The sequence below is a fragment of the Podarcis erhardii genome, assembly GCF_964252035.2.
Source record: "Podarcis erhardii genome assembly, chromosome: 7".
In the NCBI taxonomy this organism is placed as follows: domain Eukaryota; kingdom Metazoa; phylum Chordata; class Lepidosauria; order Squamata; family Lacertidae; genus Podarcis; species Podarcis erhardii.
In genome coordinates, this window is record NC_138511.1 from 86600156 (window position 1) to 86621650 (window position 21495).

General features: G+C 46.1%; 1 protein-coding gene across 2 annotated transcripts in view; it reads left to right on the forward strand.

Annotated features, from left to right (window-relative positions):
* The window catches only part of LOC309345828 (SPARC-related modular calcium-binding protein 1-like), a 70876-nt gene extending 52667 nt beyond the window's left edge, over window positions 1-18209 (forward strand). For both annotated transcript variants that reach the window (XM_081869254.1, XM_081869255.1), the window contains exons 7-12: window positions 1750-1827; window positions 4628-4820; window positions 6315-6397; window positions 7874-7973; window positions 10623-10876; window positions 17704-18209. In XM_081869254.1, coding sequence (XP_081725380.1) covers window positions 1750-1827; window positions 4628-4820; window positions 6315-6397; window positions 7874-7973; window positions 10623-10863 — 695 coding nt within the window. In that variant the 3' untranslated portion in view covers window positions 10864-10876; window positions 17704-18209. The remainder of the gene's footprint in view (window positions 1-1749; window positions 1828-4627; window positions 4821-6314; window positions 6398-7873; window positions 7974-10622; window positions 10877-17703) is intronic.
* The last annotated feature ends 3286 nt before the right edge of the window (window positions 18210-21495 follow it).

Genomic DNA, 21495 nt, shown 5'->3' on the forward strand with positions numbered 1-21495 from the left:
TTTATACCCCGCCCATCTGGCTGAGTTTCCCCAGCCACTCTGGGCAGCTCCCAATCAAGTGTTAAAAACAGTACAGCATTAAATATTAAAAACTTCCCTAAACAGGGCTGCCTTCAGATGTCTTTTAAAAAGAAGATAGCTGCTTATTTCCTTCATATCTGAAGGGAGGGCGTTCCACAGGGCGGGTGCCACCACCGACAAGGCCCTCTGCCTGGTTCCCTGTAACCTTACTTCTCGCAATGAGGGAACCGCCAGAAGGCCCTTGGCGCCGGACCTCAGTGTCCGAGTAGAATGATGGGGGTGGAGACGCTACTTCAGGTATACAGGACCGAGGCCATTTAGGGCTTTCAAGGTCAGCACCAACACTTTGAATTGTGCTCGGAAACATACTGGGAGCCAATGCAGATCTCTCAGAACCGGTGTTATGTGGTCCTGGCGGCTGAGGGAGTTATAGTCCACGGCGCCTGGTTGGCGTCATAAGGGACTTGCAATAACATTTTTTAAAAGTGTTCCTCTGTTAATTGGGAGACACTTTCTACTTGATCAAATGCCTTTTAATCCTTCGCGCCCACATTGCAAGCCTAAAAAAAATATAATATTGGTTGTACGAGCCTTTTTAAAACAACCAGTAAAAATATTAGGTTTGCGCCTGTGTTTGGGTAGTGAGATAGAAAAAGAGAAATGGCATTTAGAGGCTTCTCCTTGCGGTAGGAGGGACGTGGGTGGCGCTGTGGGTTCAACCACAGAGCATAGGACTTGCAAATCAGAAGGTCGGCGGTTCGAATCCCGGCGACGGGGTGAGCTCCTGTTGCTCAGTCCCTGCTCCTGCCAACCTAGCAGTTTGAAAGCACGTCAAAGTGCAAGTAGATAAATAGGTACCGCTCTGGCGGGAAGGTAAACGCCGTTTCTGTGCTCTGGTTCAGTGAATTCTTACATTTGGTATCGTGCAGCAAAGGCCATCTATGTACTGGCTCACTGTGCCAACCTAGCAGTTCAAAAGCACGTCAAAGTGCAAGTAGATAAATAGGTACCGCTCTGGCGGGAAGGTAAACGCCGTTTCTGTGCTCTGGTTCAGTGAATTCTTACATTTGGTATCGTGCAGCAAAGGCCATCTATGTACTGGCTCACTGTGCCAACCTAGCAGTTCAAAAGCACGTCAATGTGCAAGTAGATAAATAGGTACCACTCTGGCGGGAAGGTAAACGGCATTTCCGTGTGCTGCTCTGGTTTGCCAGAAGCGACTTAGTCATGCTGGCCACATGACCCAGAAGCTGTACGCCGGCTCCCTTGGCCAATAAAGCGAGATGAGCGCCACAACCCCAGAGTCAGTCACGACTGGACCTAATGGTCAGGGGTCCCTTTACCTTTACCTTACCTTGTGGTAGGGGAGCAACAGCATTGAGGCAAATAATGCTTCTGAAAGCAGGAGGGGGTAGGCCTCTTGTGCTGAGGTCTTGCTTGAGGCTTTCAGGTCACAGCCCCCCCCCCCAAGTTGTTTTTGTTGGGGGGGAAATCACTCCGCGAAATTGCCTGAGATCACGGCAACAAAAATGGCTGCCATTCTCTCTTTTCTTGCAAGCGTTTTTTTCTGGGAAACTTGTTAGCGATGCAAAGTGGTTGGGGAGGGTGTCGAAACAGATGGGTGGTGTGGGAGAGGTCCCCCCCCCCCGTAACATCTACTCTCCTGTCGTCCGTGCCTCTGTATGTGTGTGTGTTTGTGTGTGTGTGTTTCTGTCTCCCCCCATCTAGAGGGCACCTCCTTGCCGTTTCTCATTCCCATCATCATTCCGGATTTCAAGCCCAGCCGCACGGTGAAGCAAGCTCCAGGTGAGGGTCAGGATCCGTCGCTGTCATTTAACGGGTCAAATTTCAGGGGGGAAGTTCGCTGAACCTAATAATAATAATAATAATAATTTATTATTTATACCCCGCCCATCTGGCTGGGTTTCCCCAGCCACTCTGGGCGGCTTCCAACAAAACACTAAAATACAATAACCTATTAAACATTAAAAGCTTCCCTAAACAGGGCTGCCTTTAGATGTCTTCTAAAAGTCTGGTAGTTGTTCTTCTCTTTGACATCTGGTGGGAGGGCGTTCCACAGGGCGGGTGCCACCACCGAGAAGGCCCTCTGCCTGGTTCCCTGTAACTTGGCTACTCGCAGTGAGTGAGCCACCAGCAGGCCCTCGGCGCTGGACCTCAGTGTCCGGGCTGAGCGATGGGGGTGGAGACGCTCCTTCAGGTATACTGGGCCTTTGAGGCCGTTTAGGGCTTTAAAGGTCAGCACCAACACTTTGAATTGTGCTCGGAAACATACTGGGAGCCAGTGTAGCTCTTTCAAGACCGGTGTTATATGCTCTCGGCGGCCGCTCCCAGTCACCAGTCTAGCTGCTGCATTCTGGATTAGTTGTAGTTTCCGGGTCACCTTCAAAGGGAGCCCCACGTAGAGCCTTGATTTTTAAAGCCCTAAATGCCTACCGCCCTGCATACCTGAAGGAGCATCTCCACCCCATCATTTAGGCCCGACACTGTGGTCCAGCTCTGAGGGCCTTCTGGCAGTTCCCTCACTTCAATAAGTGAGCATACAGGAAACCAGGCAGAGGGCCTTCTCGGTAGTGGCACCAACCTGGTGGAACGCCCTCCCATCAGTTGTCTAGGAAATAAACAACTGTACAACTTTCAGAAGACATCTGAAAGCAGCCCTGTATAGGGAAGTTTTTAATGTTTGATGTTTTGCTGTGCTTTTATTATGTTGGAAGCCACCTAGAGTGGGCCAAGAAATTATTCTTATTCTTATTCTTATTCTTATTCTTATTCTTATTCTTATTCTTATTCTTATTCTTATTCTTATTCTTATTCTTATTTTATTTCAAGCCTCATCACAAATCTGGAAGTGTACTTGATGATCTGATAAAGTTGGTATAATAAGAATAATAATTTATTATTTATACCCCACCAATCTGGCTGGGCGGCTTCCAACAAAATATTAAAATACAATAGTCTGTTATACCGAGGCCTTTTAGGGCTTTCAAGGTCAGCACCAACACTTTGAATTGTGCTCGGAAAATACTGGTAATCTTTACTTGGACGTTGTTATGTTAACACATGCAAACTACTCGTTGTGTACGTATTTTGCAGTTTTGTTTTTCATCTTTTAATTTGTCGTCCTTTGCTGTCGTTGTTCTCTCTGTTTTATATACATTACAAAATGAAATAGTAATAAAAACCTTTAGCAAAAAGCAGCCACAGTCGCTGGGGTCTCCAGGGTAAGTCTAGAGTCCTCTAGCTGGGAAGAACCAGGGGGTGGTCGGCTTATTTATTTTATTTATTGGATAAAAATTTAGAGACCGCTTGATGGTTAACAAAACAAAAAAAACACCTCAAAGCAGTATGCAATTAGACAAAACAATAAAATAAAGGGAAATGTACAGCTATCCTTTAAAACATACAAAAGTCAAAATACTGAAGTAGATTTAAAATATCCTTCATTAGGCATAGCAAACCACACATTATCAAACAAACACTGTATACAAATTGTGCAAAATACGAATTCAGCATAACAAGGTTTGTCCCAGTCAGATCTTTAACTCCAGAGAAAACCAATTTGCATAAATAATAGAATATAACACTGCCACATCACCAATCAATTAAGAACTACTAAATCTCTTTATATATATATTTTTTATATAAATGATATTTATTAGAAGTTTAAAAATACAAAAAGAAGGGGGAAAAGACAGCAAAAAATTTAACGAAACATACAATACAATACATAAAAAAGAAAGACAAAAAACATACAACAATATCCATTAAAAAACAAAAAACAAAAACAAAACAAATCCAATATTTCATATCTTAATCTTCCAATTACTTGTTTCATCGACCTCCTCACACCTCCCTTTTTGTATTCTAGTTTAATTGTTTGTTTCAGCAAATTCTTTCCATCTTTTTCAATCTTTATTAGGTAATTTATCTTAACAATCTAACCTATTAATTAACTCAACAAATCCTTTCCATCTTTCACTATATTCTGTCATTGAGTTTACCTTAATTTATTTTAACCTTATCTTACCATAAAATACCTTAAAGCTTAAAACTTAATACTTATTTATACTTAACTCCTTATATCATTTCTACTAAAGCCAAATAGTTAAGAACTACTAAATCTGTTTATAATAGCCCAGTCTTTCTACATGGACAGCACTCAAAAATTCAGCCACTACAAAGTAATTTGATGATTCCTGTCCGAAAGCAGGTCCCGAACCGTTGGTGGCATAGAATTGAGCCTGTTAAGGCCTCTAATAATTGTCTTCTGGCATATCACAAGAAAAGAAAATATGCTCCAGAGTATCAGGTTCCTGTTTACTACATTTGCAGAGACGCTCTGCTTCTGGGAGAGCGAAATATCTTCCTCTATCATCGAGGGAAACATAGATTTAAAATATCTTTCTAAGCATTTGGGACGCCTTGTCTGGAAGGGGAAAAAATGTTTTGGACTGATGCCGAAAATAGTGCAATTTAGGAGCCTGTTGATATCAATTGGCAGGGAGTTCCAGAGGTTAGATGCCGACACGCTAAACTTGTCTTCTTTGTTCCGATTGGTGGCTGCTTGCACCACTCACCTCTGCAGAATACCCGCCTTCATGTGAGCAGGAGCGGCGAGAGGCTATTGACGAGGCCCGGCAGCACCAACAGGAGGGCACCTTCATCCCGGAGTGCGAGGGGGACGGCACCTATAAGGCCGTGCAGTGCCACCAGGCCACGGGGTATTGCTGGTGCGTGAGGGTGGACACTGGCCGGCCTGTTCCAGGCACTTCGACGAGGTCAGTGTCGCCCAAACCGTGAAGTCCGGAATGAGGGGTCCTGGTTCAGTCAGTGGAGCAGGAGATTCTTAATCTCAGGGTTGCGAGTTCGATTTCTGCACTTCAGGGGGTGGGATTAAACGACCTTTTATGCTTCTAAGTGGGTGACTCCTATCATCAACAAAGTAGCACCATGAAGGCTATGTACAGTGGTACCTCAGGTTAAGTACTTAATTTGTTCCGGAGGTCCATACTTAACCTGAAACTGTTCTTAACCTGAAGCACCACTTTAGCTTATGGGGCCTCCTGCTGCTGCCGCGCCGCCGGAGCACGATTTCTGTTCTCATCCTGAAGCAAAGTTCTTAACCTGAAGCACTATTTCTGGGTTAGCGGAGTCTGTAACCTGAAGCGTATGTAACCCGAGGTACCACTGTACATTGAAGACACATCCTCCCGCCTCCTCACATGAATCCTGGAAACTATAGATTACACTCCTCAGAGCTACAATTTCCAGCACCCTTGACAAACTACAGCTTCCAGGGTTTTTTTTTGGGGGGGGGGTTCTATGCTGTCCACAGATGTAACAGTGTCTCCAGATGACCTGTTTATTAAGCATTCAGTCTGTTTTGTTTATTAGTGGTCTTTCCCACAATATTACTGTAAATTAGGCCTGGACGATATATCGATATACAGTGGTACCTTGGATTGCGAACTGAATCCATTCCGGACGTCCGTTCTTAAACCAAAGCATTCTGAAACCAAGGCATGCTTTCCCATAGCGGCGGGGTCTCAATTTACACTCAACAGGAAGCGGAACATGTTCTGCTTCCAAGGCAAAGTTCACAAACCAAAACACCTACATCCGGGTTTGCAGCGTTCCCAATCCAAGTTGTTCATAAGCTAAGCTGTTCTTAAACCAAGGTACCACTGTTTTGCCCAGGACCAGTATGAGCAGCAGACTGCGATGTTGGTTTCACTTAATAATAATAATAATAATAATAATAATAATAATAATAATAATATCTTTATTGTCATTGCCCCCTCTCGGGGACAACGAAATTACTTAGCGGTATATCGCTGGTGAAACCTCCGCCGCTCCTGCGTCCCTTTGCTGGCAGCGTCCAGTGGGCGGACTCCGGAGCAATGGCGGTTTCACCAGCGATATATACAACGGGGAGGGAGAAACAAGCTGTATCGGCGAGAGGCTGATAGCTTGTTCCTCCCTCTGCATCTTGCCCGCTCACCTGTGATGTCGAAAAGCTGATTATTGCCCAGCCCTGGTAGGAATCGGTCGGCCTGAGCTTTCTTTTTTCCTCATCCTTTCCAGCCCCTTTTCCTTTTGTGCTGTGTCTCTCATATTGTAAGCTTGAGGACAGGGACAGTCGCTGAGTTTCTGACTGATTGCCTTTTCTGACTGAAGAGGGGGATTAAAAAAATTAATCATATTGCCGTCATTGCTAGTATTCTCATTGATGTTAGTATTTGCTCGGCATCTCTTGTCTTTCTTTCTTGCAGGAACTTCCCCCCGGACTGCGAGGCAGATGCGGCGGCCAAAAATGCAGAAATGAGCTCCCTGTTCCAGGATCGGCTTCTGCCAGGTGAGATCATGAATCTCTGCTTCTTCTTCTTTTTAAAATAAATATTTTATTAGCTTTTAACATATCATTTTCAACAATTATTAAACATGCTTTTATATCTTATACGTTTTTTGACTTCCATCAATCACATCTGAAAATTTTCCAATCTCTTCACTTAATTTACATTTCTTACTTTCACTGTTACATTTAAATAAGTAATATCTCTCTTCTTTATCTTCTTTGCAATGTTTCATATATTTCTCCTTTCAAAACCTCTTGTAGTCCGACTAGCGTAATTTGTTGACTACAGTGGCTCTTCAAATAATTCGTATATTTCTTCCAATCTTCTGTAAATCTCTGGTCCTGCAGGTTTCGAATCCTTCCTGTCATTTTGTCCAATTCGGCATAGTCCGTTAATTTTGTCTGCCATTCTTCTTTCATCGGTACAGTGGTACCTCGGGTTAAGTACTTAATTCGTTCCGGAGGTCCATTCTTAACCTGAAACTGTTCTTAACCTGAAGCACCACTTTAGCTAATGGGGCCTCCTGCTGCTGCCCCACCGCCGGAGCACGATTTCTGTTATCATCCTGAAGCAAAGTTCTTAACCTGAAGCACTATTTCTGGGTTAGAGGAGTCTGTAACCTGAAGCGTTTGTAACCTGAAGATGTATGTAACCCGAGTACCGCTGTATTTCTTCTTGCTTCCATTTCTGGGCCAACAATACTGAATCTCTGCTTCTTTTCAAACACTTTTTAACCAGGTGCCACTGAGCACAGACCATAGCTGTCAACTTTTGCCTTTTCTTGCGAGGAATCTGTTAAGTTGTGGGTGAACATATCAGGCGACACAGCGATTCTTCAAACAGCTCTTATTTATTCAGAGGCCAGAACAGAACAGAACTGAAGGGTTCAGCCAGCCAGCTTATATAGAGCTCCAGTACAACGTAACTGTAACAATTTCCTAAAACTATCCAATCACTGAATGTCACTTTCGATCCCTTATTTGCATAACTATCTACAGTATCCCCCTGCTGGCCCAGGGTGAGAACTTCAGTACAGTGGTGCCTCGCAGGACGAAATTAATCCGTTCCGTGAGGCTCTTTCTATAGCGGTTTGTTCGTCTTGCGAAGCAAGCCCATTGACAGCTTAGCGGATTAGCGCTATTAGCGGTTTAGCGGGTTTTAGCGGATCAGCTGATAAGCGGCTTAGGAAAAGGGGGGGAGGGGAAAAAACCCGCAGGAACTCGCAAGACATTTTTGTCTTGCGAAGCAAGCCCATAGGGAAATTCGTTTTGCGAAGCGCCTCCAAAACGGAAAACCCTTTCGTCTAGCGGGTTTTCTGTCTTGCGAGGCGTTCGCCTTGCGGGGCACCACTGTACATAACAGAATCCTATTCCGAATAAGGGAATTTCCCTTAAAAACGGGAAAGGTTGACAGCTATGGCACAGACCCGTGTGAGTCTCGAGAGGCAAAGTGTTCCCTTTGTTCTTTCCTGCTAGGTTGTCCAGGCTCCAAGAAGGTAGAGTTCCTCTCCAATCTGATCAAGGCCTTGGCTTCCGACATGTTGCAGTCGAGGATGATGCCCGTTCCATACCGAAGGTAAATACTTCTCTTTCTCTCCCTCTCCCCCCCGCTCTCTCTCTGAAGGGGCACAGGGGAGAGAGTTCATAGAATCATAGAATCATAGAGTTGGAAGAGACCACAAGGGCCATCGAGTCCAACCCCCTGCCAAGCAGGAAACACCATCAGAGCACTCCTGACATATGGTTGTCAAGCCTCTGCTTAAAGACCTCCAAAGAAGGAGACTCCACCACACTCCTTGGCAGCAAATTCCACTGTCAAACAGCTCTTACTGTCAGGAAGTTCTTCCTAATGTTTAGGTGGAATCTTCTTTCTTGTAGTTTGGAGCCATTGCTCCGTGTCCGCTTCTCTGGAGCAGCAGAAAACAACTTTTCTCCCTCCTCTATGTGACATCCTTTTATATATTTGAACATGGCTATCATATCACCCCTTAACCTCCTCTTCTCCAGGCTAAACATGCCCAGCTCCCTTAGCCGTTCCTCATAAGGCATCGTTTCCAGGCCTTTGACCATTTTGGTTGCCAAACGTTTTAAGCAAGAGTTGAAATCTAATAGAGGATTCCATCGTTGAACCAGAAACAGGTTTGCTTGTGAGGTAATGGTCATGTTGTTGTTGTTTAGTCGTTTAGTCATGTCCGACTCTTTGTGACCCCCTGGACCAGAGCACGCCAGGCACTTCTGTCTTCCACTGCCTCCCGCAGTTTGGTCAAACTCATGCTGGTAACTTCGAGAACACTGTCCAACCATCTCCTCCTCTATCGTCCCCTTCTCCTTGTGCCCTCCATCTTTCCCAACATCAGGGTCTTTTCCAGGGAGTCTTCTCTTCTCATGAGGTGGCCAAAGTCTTGGAGCCTCAGCTTCAGGATCTGTCCTTCCAGTGAGCACTCAGGGCTGATATCCTTCAGAATGGAGAGGTTTGATCTTCTTGCAGTCCATGGGACTCTCAAGAGTCTCCTCCAGCACCAGAATTCAAAAGCATCCATTCTTCGGCGATCAGCCTTTTTTATGGTCCAGCTCTCACTTTAATACATCACTACTGGGCAAACCATAGTTGTACCACCATTAGTTGTTGCCATCTGGTCTGTCTTGAGAAACAATGGAGTAAGCCTCTGGGGTGAAATCAATTCTGGGAGGTTAGGTAGTTACAATGGAATGGTCTCAGTGGTGGGGCGCATATTTTTATTTATGTATGATTATTACCGTATTTTTCACCCCATAGGGCGCACTGGCCCATAGGGCGCACCTAGCTTTTTTGGGGGGGGGGGAATAAAGGGGAAAAAATTATTTTCCCCCTGGTGCGGGGCTGGGGTGGGGGAATCCCGAGCTTCCCCCGACCACAGCCCCCAGAACAGGCTGCTGTCCACAAGCCTAGGGAGCCCGGCAGAAAGCCGGGCGCCCCAGGGTTGCAGAGAGCTGCCCGAAGCCTGGAGAGTGAGAGGGGTCGGTGCGCACCAAACCCTCCCGCTCTCCAGGCTTCAGCGAAAGCCTGCATTCTCCCCATAGGACGCACACACATTTCCCCTTCATTTTTGGAGGGGAAAAAGTTTGTCCTATAGGGCGAAAAATACGGTACTTTGTCCATGGGCTCTGGTCCATGGGGTCACGAAGAGTCGGGCACGACTAAACGACTAAACAACAACATTACTTTGTCAAAATAAAAACACAAAAAAATACAAAAGGGGGAAAAATACAAATAAAAATGCAGACTGCAGTCCCTAAGACAGTTTGATGGCGCCTTCTACGCATCCTTCCTGCAACTCCCGTAGCCAAGCTGGTGCCAAACGTCTTGCTCCGCTTTCCTTTGGACCGCAGCAGTGAGGGCGAGAGGGGGGTCTCGTCATCTGGTCAGCCCAGGACCTCTAGATCATGGGTAGGCAACCTAAGGCCCGGGGGCCAGATCCGGCCCAATCACCTTCTCAATCCGGCCCGCGGATGGTTCAGGCATCAGCGTGTTTTTACATGAGTAGAAAGTGTCCTTTTATTTAAAATGCATTTCTGGGTTATTTGTGGGGCACAGGAATTCATTCCCCCCAAAATAAAATATAGTCTGGCCCCCCACAAGGTCTGAAGGACAGTGGTCCGGCCCCCTGCTGAAAAGGTTCGCTGACCCCCGGACTAGAACTCTAGAACTCTATGATTCTGGAATTTTTGCTAGATTCCAAGCCTGTGCTCTTGGAGTTTGGAGTGGCAGGCAACAATAAAGGTAAAGGGGCCCCTGACCATTAGGTCCAGTCGTGACCGATTCTGGGGTGGCGGCGCTCATCTCGCTTTATTGGCCGAGGGAGCCGGCGTACAGCTTCCGGGTCATGTGGCCAGCATGACTAAGCCGCTTCTGGCGAACCAGAGCAGCGCACGGAAATGCCATTTACCTTCCCGCCAGATTGGTACCTATTTATCTACTTGCACTAGTGTGCTTTCAAACTGCTAGGTTGGCAGGAGCAGGGACCGAGCAACGCGAGCTCACCCCGTCGCGGGGATTCGAACCGCCAACCTTCTGATCGGCAAGTCCTAGGCTCTGTGGTTTAACCCACAGCGCCGCCCTTGGCAGGCAACAATACTTTAAAAGACATTTCTCTTTTTCAAGGAATGCACATGTCCTGGGCCGCCCCAAGCAAGGTTTCCCTGATCCAGCAAGGCTCTCCTGACCCCCTCTGCTCCCCACCCGCAGGTTTTCGGACAGCCTGACAGGGCCCAGCCTGGAGGAGCGTGCGGTGCGCTGGCAGTTCGTCCGGCTGGACAAGGACTTCAGCAACAGCATCAGTGAGCGGGAGCTACGGCCCCTCAAGCTCTACATGAAGAGGAACACCCGGCCCAAGCGCTGCGTTCGCAAGTTCCTGGACTACTGCGACCTGGATGAGAACAAGCTGATCTCCTTGCATGAGCTCAAAGGCTGCCTGGGGCTGAGTTAGCCCGACACTCGTGGTGCGTATACTCCCCTGCCCCTCGCTCACCTGTTGGTAACTCCACCGTATTATTATTATTATTATTACAGATAGGTAGCCGTGTTGGTCTGCCATAGTCAAAACAAAACAAATTCCTTCCAGTAGCACCTTAAAGACCAACTAAGTCAGTTCTAGGTATGAGCTTTCGTGTGCATGCACACTTCTTCAGATACACTGAAACAGAAGTCACCAGACCCTTCTATATAGTGAGAAGGTGGGGAGGGGTATTACTCAGAAGGGTGGTGGGAATGGGTGATTGGCAGATAGCTGTGATGAGCCTGTTGACGACCCTTAACGACTGCAATAGGTCTTACAGGAAAAAGCAAGGGGTGAGAAGGTGAAAAATGGCTTTGTCATGTATAATGAGATAAGAATCCAAGATCTTTGTTCAGACCAGGTTTCTCCATGGTTTTGAGTTTGGTGATAAGTTGTAATTCAGCAGCTTCTCTTTCCAGTCTATTTCTGAAATTCCTTTGTAGTAAAACAGCTACTTTGAGATCTTGTATAGAATGTCCTGGGAGATTGAAGTGTTCTCCTACTGGTTTCTCTGTCTTGTGATTCCTGATGTCCGATTTATGTCCGTTTATTCTTTGGCGTAAGGTCTGGCCTGTTTGTCCAATATAGAGAGCTGAAGGACACTGTTGGCATTTTATGGCATACACAATGTTAGACGATGAGCAATTAAATAGTCCCGAGATGGTATGTGTGATGTTGTTGGGGCCAGTAATGGTGTTGTCCGGGTGTATGTGGCAGCAAAGTTGGCATCTGGGTTTATTGCAGGCTCTGGTGCCAGTGTCCGTGTTAGGTCTGGTTGTAGTATTATTGTGGGTTAGGAGTTGTTTAAGACTGGGTGGCTGTCTGTAGGCAATGAAAGGTCTTCCTCCCAGAGCTTGAGAAAGAGAACTTATTATTATTATTATTATTATTATTATTATTATTATTATTATTAACTCCAGCTGGTGCAGAATGCCGCAGTGAGGCTCCTTACGGGGTCCTTGCCACAGGATCACATTCACCCAGTGCTTCACCAACTGCACCAGCTCCCAGTGGAGTACAGGGTCAGGTTTAAGGTGCTGGTTTTGACCTTTAAAGCCCTAGGCGGCCTAGGACCCACGTACCTACGGGACCGCCTCTCCTGGTATGCCCCGTGGAGGAGCTTAAGGTCCACAAATGACAACACCTTGGAGGTCCCGAGTCGCAAGGTGGTTAGATTGGTCTCAACTAGGGCCAGGGCCTTTTCAGTACTGGCCCCGACTTGGTGGAACGCTCTGTCCCAAGAGACTAGGGCCCTGCGGGACTTGACATCTTTCTGCAGGGCTTGCAAGACAGAGCTGTTCCGCCTGGCCTTTGGTTTGGGCTCAGTCTGACCCTTATGTTTCCCTCCCCTTATGGTTTTGATCTATGGGCTACTTTTAAAATGAGGCTGCATTTTAAATTGCATTTTAACCTGTATTTTAAATTGTTTCTTTCTTTCTTTCTTTTAAGCCAGTGTGGTGTAGTGGTTGAGAGCGGTAGTCTTGTAATCTGGGGAACCAAGTTCGAGTCTCCGCTCCTCCACCTGCAGCTGCTGGGTGACCTTGGGCCAGTCACACTTCTTTGAAGTCTCTCAGCCCCACTCACCCCACAGAGTGTTTGTTGTGGGGGAGGAAGGGAAAGGAGAATGTGAGCCGCTTTGAGACTCCTTAAAGGGAGTGAAAGGCGGGATATCAAATCCAAACTCTTCTTCTTCTTCTTCTTCTTAATGTTTTTACTGTTATTTTACTGGTGTTAGCTGCCCTGAGCCCGGCTCTGGCTGGGGAGGGCAGGGTATAAATAAATAATAAATAAATTGCATTTAAATTGAGTCCTGTGAAACTTCTCGCTTGCTCAGCCAGCACCCTGTTTTTCTGCCTCCAAATTGGTCACCTGGCTTTCCTTCATCCAGAATGCAGCAGCTAGACTGGTGACTGGGAGCGGCTGCCGAGACCATACAACACCGGTCTTGAAAGACCTACACTGGCACCCAGTACGTAGACAACTGATGGGAAGACGTTCCACCAGGTTGGTGTCACTTCCGAGAAGGCCCTCTGCCTGTTTCCCTGTACTCTCACTTCTCGAAGTGAGGGAACTGCCAGAAGGCCCTCAGAGCTGGACCACAAGGTCCAGCCTAAATGATGGGGTGGAGACGCTCCTTCAGGTATACAGGGCAGTAGGCGTTTAGGGCTTTAAAAATCAAGGCTCTATGTGGGGCTACCTTTGAAGGTGACCCAGAAACTGCAACTAATCCAGAATGCGGCAGCTAGACTGGTGACTGGGGGCGGCCGCCAAGACCACATAACACCGGTCTTGAAAGACCTACACTGGCTCCCAGTACGTTTCCGAGCACAATTCAAAGTGTTGGTGCTGACCTTTAAAGCCCTAAACGGCCTCAAAGGCCCAGTATACCTGAAGGAGCGTCTCCACCCCCATCATTCAGCCTGGACACTGAGGTCCAGCGCAGAGGGCCTTCTGGCGGTTCCCTCACTGTGAGAAGCCAAGTTGCAGGGAACCAGGCAGAGGGCCTTCTCGGTGGTGGCACCCGCCCTGTGGAACGCCCTCCCACCAGATGTCAAAGCGATAAACAACTACCTGACATTCAGAAGACATCTGAAGGCAGTCCTGTTTAGGGAAGCTTTTAATGTTTAATAGATTATTGTATTTTTGGTTTCTATGGAAGCCACCCAGAGTGGCTGGGGAGGCCCAGCCAGATGGGCGGGGTATAAATAAATTATTATTATTATTATTCTTATTATTATTATTATTATTATTATTATGTATTTTAATATTTTGTTGGAAGCCGCCCAGAGTGGCTGGGGAAACCCAGCCAGATGGGTGGGATATAAATAACAAATTATTATTATTATTATTACTACTACTATTACTACTACTATTATTATTATTATTCCTTGCCCATCTCCTTGGCCTCTGGTCTCTAAAGCAGCAGCACCGGCAGCAGCCTCGCCAGCCTCTGAGATTTGCCAGGGCTTGGAACAAACTGTTCCTCTCTCAAAGCCCCACCACCGCCCCCCAACCACCCTTCCCCACCCCACCCATATAACATAAATCCAGCTCCTGTCTCTCCCTCTACCAGCTTCCATCGCAGACAAAGGAGGACTCTGTGCAATACCTTCTGGCGGATTAAGCATGGATTAGCTGCGCGGAACACAGTTTGCCTGCAAAATGCTTGCAGCGTCGACTCTTCTTGGAGCAGAAAGTGTGTGGGGGGGGATTGATTAGGTTAACTTGAAACGCTCTACGCACCTCTCCAAACAGGGCAAATTGATTTCTTGTTCCTTGCAACTGTGTGTGGGAGATTTGAAACCTTAATTAAAGGCTAAAATGCTTTGGGTTTCTTTTTCCCCCCCTGTTAACTTCGCACAATGCAAGTGACGGAATTTTATTTTTATGTATTTTTCAATAATTTATTTAGAACACAGTCCACAACAGCTCATACCTACAAACAAATCCGCCGCCGTTGCCAATTTAATTATCAAAATTAAACTACTATCCCCTTTCACAAAGAAAACTTAATATAAAAATAAAAGACTTCCTTTGTCCTGTAAATGGCCTCCTTATTTACTTCTTGTGTACTGTTTCTTTTATGTGCGATTATTACAATTTTTCCTAATTATGACTTAAAACACCGCAAAGTCTCCTGTAGAAATTAATCGAAACAAGTCCAGGTGTATATTTGGGGTAAAGTATTCTCTGCATTTTCCCCATTCTTTTTGAAATCCTTGTTTGGGTTGTCCCCTAATTATCTCTGTTAATCTGGCCAATTCAATATTATGTAATAATTTATCCTGCCATTCCTTTTTTGTTGGCACAAATTCTTTTTTTCCAGTTTTTGGCAATTAAGGTCCTCGCCGCACCAGCAGCATAAATGAATATTTTCCAATCTTCTTTTGCTATACCTGTGTCTATTATTCCTAATAGGAAAGCTTCTGTATTTTTCACAAAGTTGTATTTAAACTTTTTTTTAAGTTCATCATATACTATATCCCGGAAGCTTTTGATTTTTTCACAGGTCCACCAGATATGTATAAATGACGGAATTTTAATTTTGCCTTTCTTCACTTGCTTAATTCTCCCCAAGCTTCTCCCTGCCTTTCGGGTTGATTTTTCCTCTTTCCCAATTTAATTCACTGCCTCTAGTACAAGCTCCTGGAAACTACCTTCAGGAGCAAAGAAGGACAGTCTGAAAAACTTTCCGTTCGCATTCAGGTTATCTCTCTAGGGTGGGGATGTGAAATTAAGGATGGGTCAGTTTTGAAGGCTGGGTGTGGGTCCCATAGCTGCCTCCGCAAAAGACTCAGCTGCTATTTTATAACAGATTAGGCACAGGGTATGTTTAGGGATGCGGGTGGTGCTGTGGGTTAAACCACAAAGCCTAGGACTTGCCGATCAGAAGGTTGGCGGTTCGAATCCCCGCGACGGGGTGAGCTCCCGTTACTCGGTCCCTGCTCCTGCCAACCTAGCAGTTCGAAAGCACGTCAAAGTGCAAGTAGATAAATAGGTACCACTCCGGCGGGAAGGTAAACGGCGTTTCCGTGCGCTGCTCTGGTTCGCCAGAAGCCACATGACCCGGCCACATGACCCGGAAGCTGTACGGCGGCTCCCTTGGCCAATAAAGCGAGATGAGCGCCGCAACCCCAGAGTCGGTCACGACTGGACCTAACGGTCACGGGTCCCTTTACCTTTTTATGTTCACATTAGCGGTTTAAAGCACAGCAAAGTCATTTTTGCATTTCAAGCCATGCTCGCACGCTGTCAAGATTTACCGCATTTTTTGCTCTATAAGACTCACTTTTTCCCTCCTAAAAAGTAAGGGGAAATGTGTGTGTGTCTTATGAAGAAAAAGGTATCTGAAGGTATCTGAAGAAGTGTGCATGCACACGAAAGCTCATACCTAGAACTAACTCAGTTGGTCTTTAAGGTGCTACTGGAAGGAATTTTTTTATTTTGTTTTGACCATGGCAGACCAACACGGCTACCTATCTGTAACTGTCTTATGAAGCGAATGCAGGCTGTACAGCTATCCCAGAAGCCAGAACAGCAAGAGGGATCGCTGCTTTCGCTGTGCACCGATCCCTCTTGCTGTTCTGACTTCTGGGATTCATTTTTATTTATTTATTTATTTATTATAAATATTTATTAAGGTTTTTAAATATAAATGCACACATAATAAACAATCTTACTTCTATCACAACAATTTCATCACTTCTTTGGACTCCCTCACGTCTCCCGCTCCCATTTACATCGTTAAAAAATTTTTCCAAACAAATTATCAACTTGTTTACAATCTCATGTCCACTCATTCAAATATAATCTAGCACTTCTTCCAAAAAATTTTATATTTTCTTTAGTCTCACTTATCATCAAATTTAAATCTAGTTTAGTGGTGGCCAGTTTTTTATAATCTAGCATCCTTCTTAACATTCAACCAAATTACAATGTTTTTGTAGATACATCTTGAATTTCTCCCAGTCTTCCTCCATCTTCTCTTCTCCCCGATCACGGATTCTGCCGGTCATCTCGGCCAGTTGCATATAGTCCATCAGCTGCATCTGCCACTCTTCCAGTGTGGGTAGATCTTGAGTTTTCCAGTTTTTTGCAATGAGAATCCTTGCTGCCGTCTGACTTCTGGGATTCAGAATATTTTTTTTCTTGTTTTCCTCCTCCAAAAACTTGGTGCGTCTTGTGGTCTGGTGCGTCTTATAGAGCGAAAAATACAGTATGTGTAAGCTAAACGAGCTATAGCTTAGATCCCCGCTCTCTTGGGAGCTCCCACCCAAAAAAATTAAAGGAAAAAAACTGGATGTACATTCCAAAATATAAAAAACAAATAAAATAAAACCTACATACAGCAACAGTGTTTTGTGTTGTGTCGGCTCCTATGATGTAAGTCATGGGCCCCACCTGATAGCCTGCTCCCTAAAATATCACAGGTTTGCTCCTTTCTATGTATAGGGTGCCTACATTCTGCATGGACTGGTTGCAGGGCAACATGTACAAATGGCTTTAGATACCTATTAGGTCCATAAATTACCATATATTCAACACACAAAACAGCAACAATTTGTTGTTGACAAAGGACAGGTGGTCATTTAAAGGGCCCCATTACCTTCAGTAGCTTAAAGGTAAAGGGACCCCTGACCATTAGGTCCAGTTGTGGCCGACTCTGGGGTTGCGGCACTCATCTCGCTTTATTGGCTGAGGGAGCCAGCGTACAGCTTCCGGGTCATGTGGCCAGCATGACTAAGCCGCTTCTGGCGAACCAGAGCAGCGCACGGAAACGCCGTTTACCTTCCCGCCGGAGCGGTACCTATTTATCTACTTGCACTTTGACGTCCTTTTGAACTGCTAGGTAGGCAGGAGCAGGGACCGAACAACGGGAGCTCACCCCGACGGGGGGATTCGAACCGCCGACCTTCTGATCGGCAAGTCCTAGGCTCTGTGGTTTAACCCACAGCACCACCCACGTCCCTTCAGTAGCTTAGGGCCTCATCAAACCTAAATCCGGCCCTGGAGATACGTGACCCTGGCTCTTCCGTGAAACTTACCTTTGCTGAATCTCATCCAAGCCGAACTCACAGGACTATTCACTGCTAATCTACAAAAAGCTTACCTATGTTGATCATTTGCATCCTGAAAGAAAAAGCCACGTGTGCAAAATCTCCCTTTCTGCTCGCCTAGATGTGATTCTTAGTCGCCGCAGGTGACCAGGCTAGTGGTGGATTTTTGAGCCTCCGCAGAACTTAATTTCTCTCCCTCTTTCTCTCTCCACAGACTTCCCCCTGACAAAGAATGGCGCTTTCCCCCTCCAGAAGCCCAGGGGGCGCTCTCTCATTCTCTGAGCACTGCATTCCCGCCTCTGGTTGCAGACTCTTTGCACTTTAAAGAGACGGACTGGACTTTCTGCCCAGAAGGTTGATGATGGTTCCGGGAAGTGGAGATAAACGTGGAAAGGAGTGGGACAAACGGGGCTGTGTTTTCCTTTTTATTTTATTTTTTTGCTTTTTAAAAAAAGAAACGTAGAATACAACAGGCCTGCAGAAACCATCTACCTTAGTAGATTTTTTTATATATGTATAAAAAATAAGAAATAATAATCTTTGCTTTATTTTTGCAACGTAATTTTTAAGAGAGAGAGAAAAAAGTGAATGTAAGGGGACTTCCATGTTTGTTAGAGGGTGTTTCAAAAGGCTGTGCTTTTCGTTTGCGTAAAAAAATCAGCTGGGTTTTAAAATGAATTGTAGTCTGTTTATTTGAATCAATAAATTATGGATATACAAGGGTGGTTTCTTTCATATTTCTGGGTTCCTTTACGTGGAATTAATATCGGGGGCCCTACTTGAATATTGAAAAATTGTACTTATCTGCTTGTTGTTTAGTCGTTTAGTCGTGTCCGACTCTTCGTGACCACCAGGACCAGAGCACGCCAGGCACTCCTGTCTTCCACTGCCTCCCACAGTTTGGTCAGACTCATGCTGGTAGCTTCGAGAACACTGTCCAACCAATTCATCGCCAAAGAACTGGTGCTTTCGAATTGTGGTGCTGGAGGAGACTCTTGAGAGTCCCATGGACTGCAAGAAGATCAAACCTCTCCATTCTGAAGAAAATCAGCCCTGAGTGCTCACTGGAAGGACAGATTCTGAAGCTGAGGCTCCAAGACTTTGGCCACCTCATGAGAAGAGAAGACTCCCTGGAAAAGACCCTGATGTTGGGAAAGATGGAGGGCACAAGGAGAAGGGGACGATAGAGGACGAGATGGTGGGACAGTGTTCTCGAAGCTACCAGCATGAGTTTGACCAAACTGCGGGAGGCAGGGGAAGACAGGAGTGCCTGGCGTGCTCTGGTCCAGGGGGTCACAAAGAGACGGACACGACTAAACGACTAATGAACAGCAACAGACAGGGTTGCCTTCAGATGTCTTCTAAAAGTCAGATAGTTGTTTATTTCTTTGACGTCTGATGAGAGAGCGTTCCACAGGGAGGGCGCCACTACCGAGAAGGCCCTCTGCCTAGTTCCCTGTAACCTCACTTTTCGCAGGGAGGGAACTGCCAAAAGGCCCTTGGAGCTGGACCTCAGTATCCGGGCAGAACGATGGGGGTGGAGACGCTCCTTCAGATATACTGGGCCTTTGATGCTATTAGGGCTTTAAAGGTCAGCACCAACACTTTGAATTGTGCTCAGAAACGTACTGGGAACCAATGTAGGTCTTTCAGAACCGGTGTTACATGGTCTTGGCTGCCACTCCCGGTCAGCAGTCTAATGTATTTGTGTGCAAGCCAGTTTTATCTCATTTTAACCTTCCATTTGATTTCCTTTCCCCTGTTCCCCTGTACCTATTACCCCTTTGTAACCACTTCCTGCCCACCACAACCTGTTATAACTCGGGTTCCAGTGCAGCCCTGTGGCTGAGGCTGAGGAAAACAAGTATTTTTTTCTATACTTCTCTGCTCACAATTCCTTGGAGTTTTGCGCCCTCTGCTGGAATAACACAGCATTACTTAAGAAGTGTATGCTCAGGTAAAACGGATCTCTCTCTCTTTAGGTTGCTTACTAAATCCTTTATTTTCACACTCAGAGCGATTTGTTCCTAAAACAAGAAGTGCTGGACCAGGGGCCTGCACAGAAGCTGAAAATCCTGTGCCTCTTTTTCCTGTTCTGCATAACCTGTCATCAAATGCACAGTGCCTATATCTTAAATGGATTTTCTGCCTATATACATAGAAACTAAAGGCTGTCGTCACGCTCTGCAGTTGCGGATGCAGGTGGGGTGATCTGTGGGTGGCGGGTAAGCAGGGTGGTGAGATACAAAGATAGACGGGTTGGTCTAACTTGGACACACCTTCATAGAATTGTAGAGTTGGAAGGGACCCCGAGGGTCATCTAGTCCAACCCCTCGCAATGCAGGCATCTCAGCTAATGCATCCACGACAGGGTTGCCATATTGGGAAGAGCAAAAAGGGGGACACATTTGCTGACTGGTGACCCTACCCATGAAAAAGATGTGCCCTCAAAAGAGGTGAGGAGAGCACACTTGCGCTTGAGGGCTTCCTGTTTCCCACAGACATCTGGTTGGCCACCGTGAGAGCAAGTTCTTATCACACTCTTATCTGGACTTGGGGAAATGCAGCGGTTCTGTGATGGGACATGTGCTTTGCACGGAAAAAGTATCAGATGCAATCCTTGGCATCTCCAGTTGGGGCTGGGAGAGATCTCTATCTGAAACTGCCAGTTAGAGTAGGCAGTACCTGGTGGACCAATGGTCTGATTAAGTATAAGGCAGCTCCCTGTGTTCCTATGTATCAGGAAGGCCTCATTTACTGCTTCCTGCCACAGCTCCTGGTTTTGCCTTTGGGGAAAAGGTAAAGGGATCCCTGACCATTAGGTCTAGTCGTGGCCGACTCTGGGGTTGTGGTGCTCATCTCGCTTTACTGGCCGAGGGAGCCGGCGTACAGCTTCCGGGTCATGTGGCCAGCATGACTAAGCCGCTTCTGGCCAACCAGAGCAGCGCATGGAAACGCCGTTTACCTTCCCGCCGGAGTGGTACCTATTTATCTACTTGCACTTTGACGTGCTTTTGAACTGCTAGGTTGGCAGGAGCAGGGACCGAGCAACGGGAGCTCACCCCGTTACGGGGATTCAAACTGCTGACCTTCTGATCGGCATGTCCTAGGCTCTGTGGTTTAACCCACAGCGCCACCCGTATCCCAATAATAATAATAATAATAATAATAATAATAATAATAATAATAATTTATTATTTATACCCCACCCATCTAGCTGGGTTTCCCCAGCCACTCTGGGCGGCTTCCAACAGAACACTAACAATACAATAACCTATTAAACATTAAAAGCTTCCCTAAACAGGGCTGCCTTCAGATGTCTTCTAAACGCCAGATAGCTGTTTATTTCCTTGACATCTGGTGGGAGGGCGTTCCACAGGGCGGGTCCCACTACTGAGAAGGCCCTCTGCCTGGTTCCCTGTAGCTTGGCTTCTCGCAGTGAGGGAACTGCCAGAAGACCCTCGGAGCTGGACCTCAGTGTCCGGGCAGAACGATGGGGGTGGAGACGCTCCTTCAGGTATACTGGACCGAGGCCGTTTAGGGCTTTAAAGGTCAGATGTAATGCACATTGTTGTTGTTGTGGTTATTACCCCACCCATCTGGGCGGCTCCCAACATCATCATCATCATCATCAAGCTATCAAACATTAGAAAGTGCACATGGACATAAATGCGCACAACTGCACATGAACACTAAATCCATGCGCCATGCTCAGCCAGCCACATCGCCCACTGCAGCTGCTGACGTACCTTTTGAACTGTGCCTGCACAGCCTGTTTGCATTTTTCCAAATGTTTTTTTTTAAAAAAAAACAACCACCACCCAAGGCCTCCTTGGCTTTTAAATCAGCAGAGGGCAAGAGCTGTTAATGAGTGCAAACATGCAAGAGACAGAACGGAGCCACCAGCAAATTAAATTTATTTATTTATGTATCTTATTCATGTATTTATTTATTTAAAGGCATGTATCCAAGCCACTTAATATTTAAACGTCTCAAAGCAGAATAC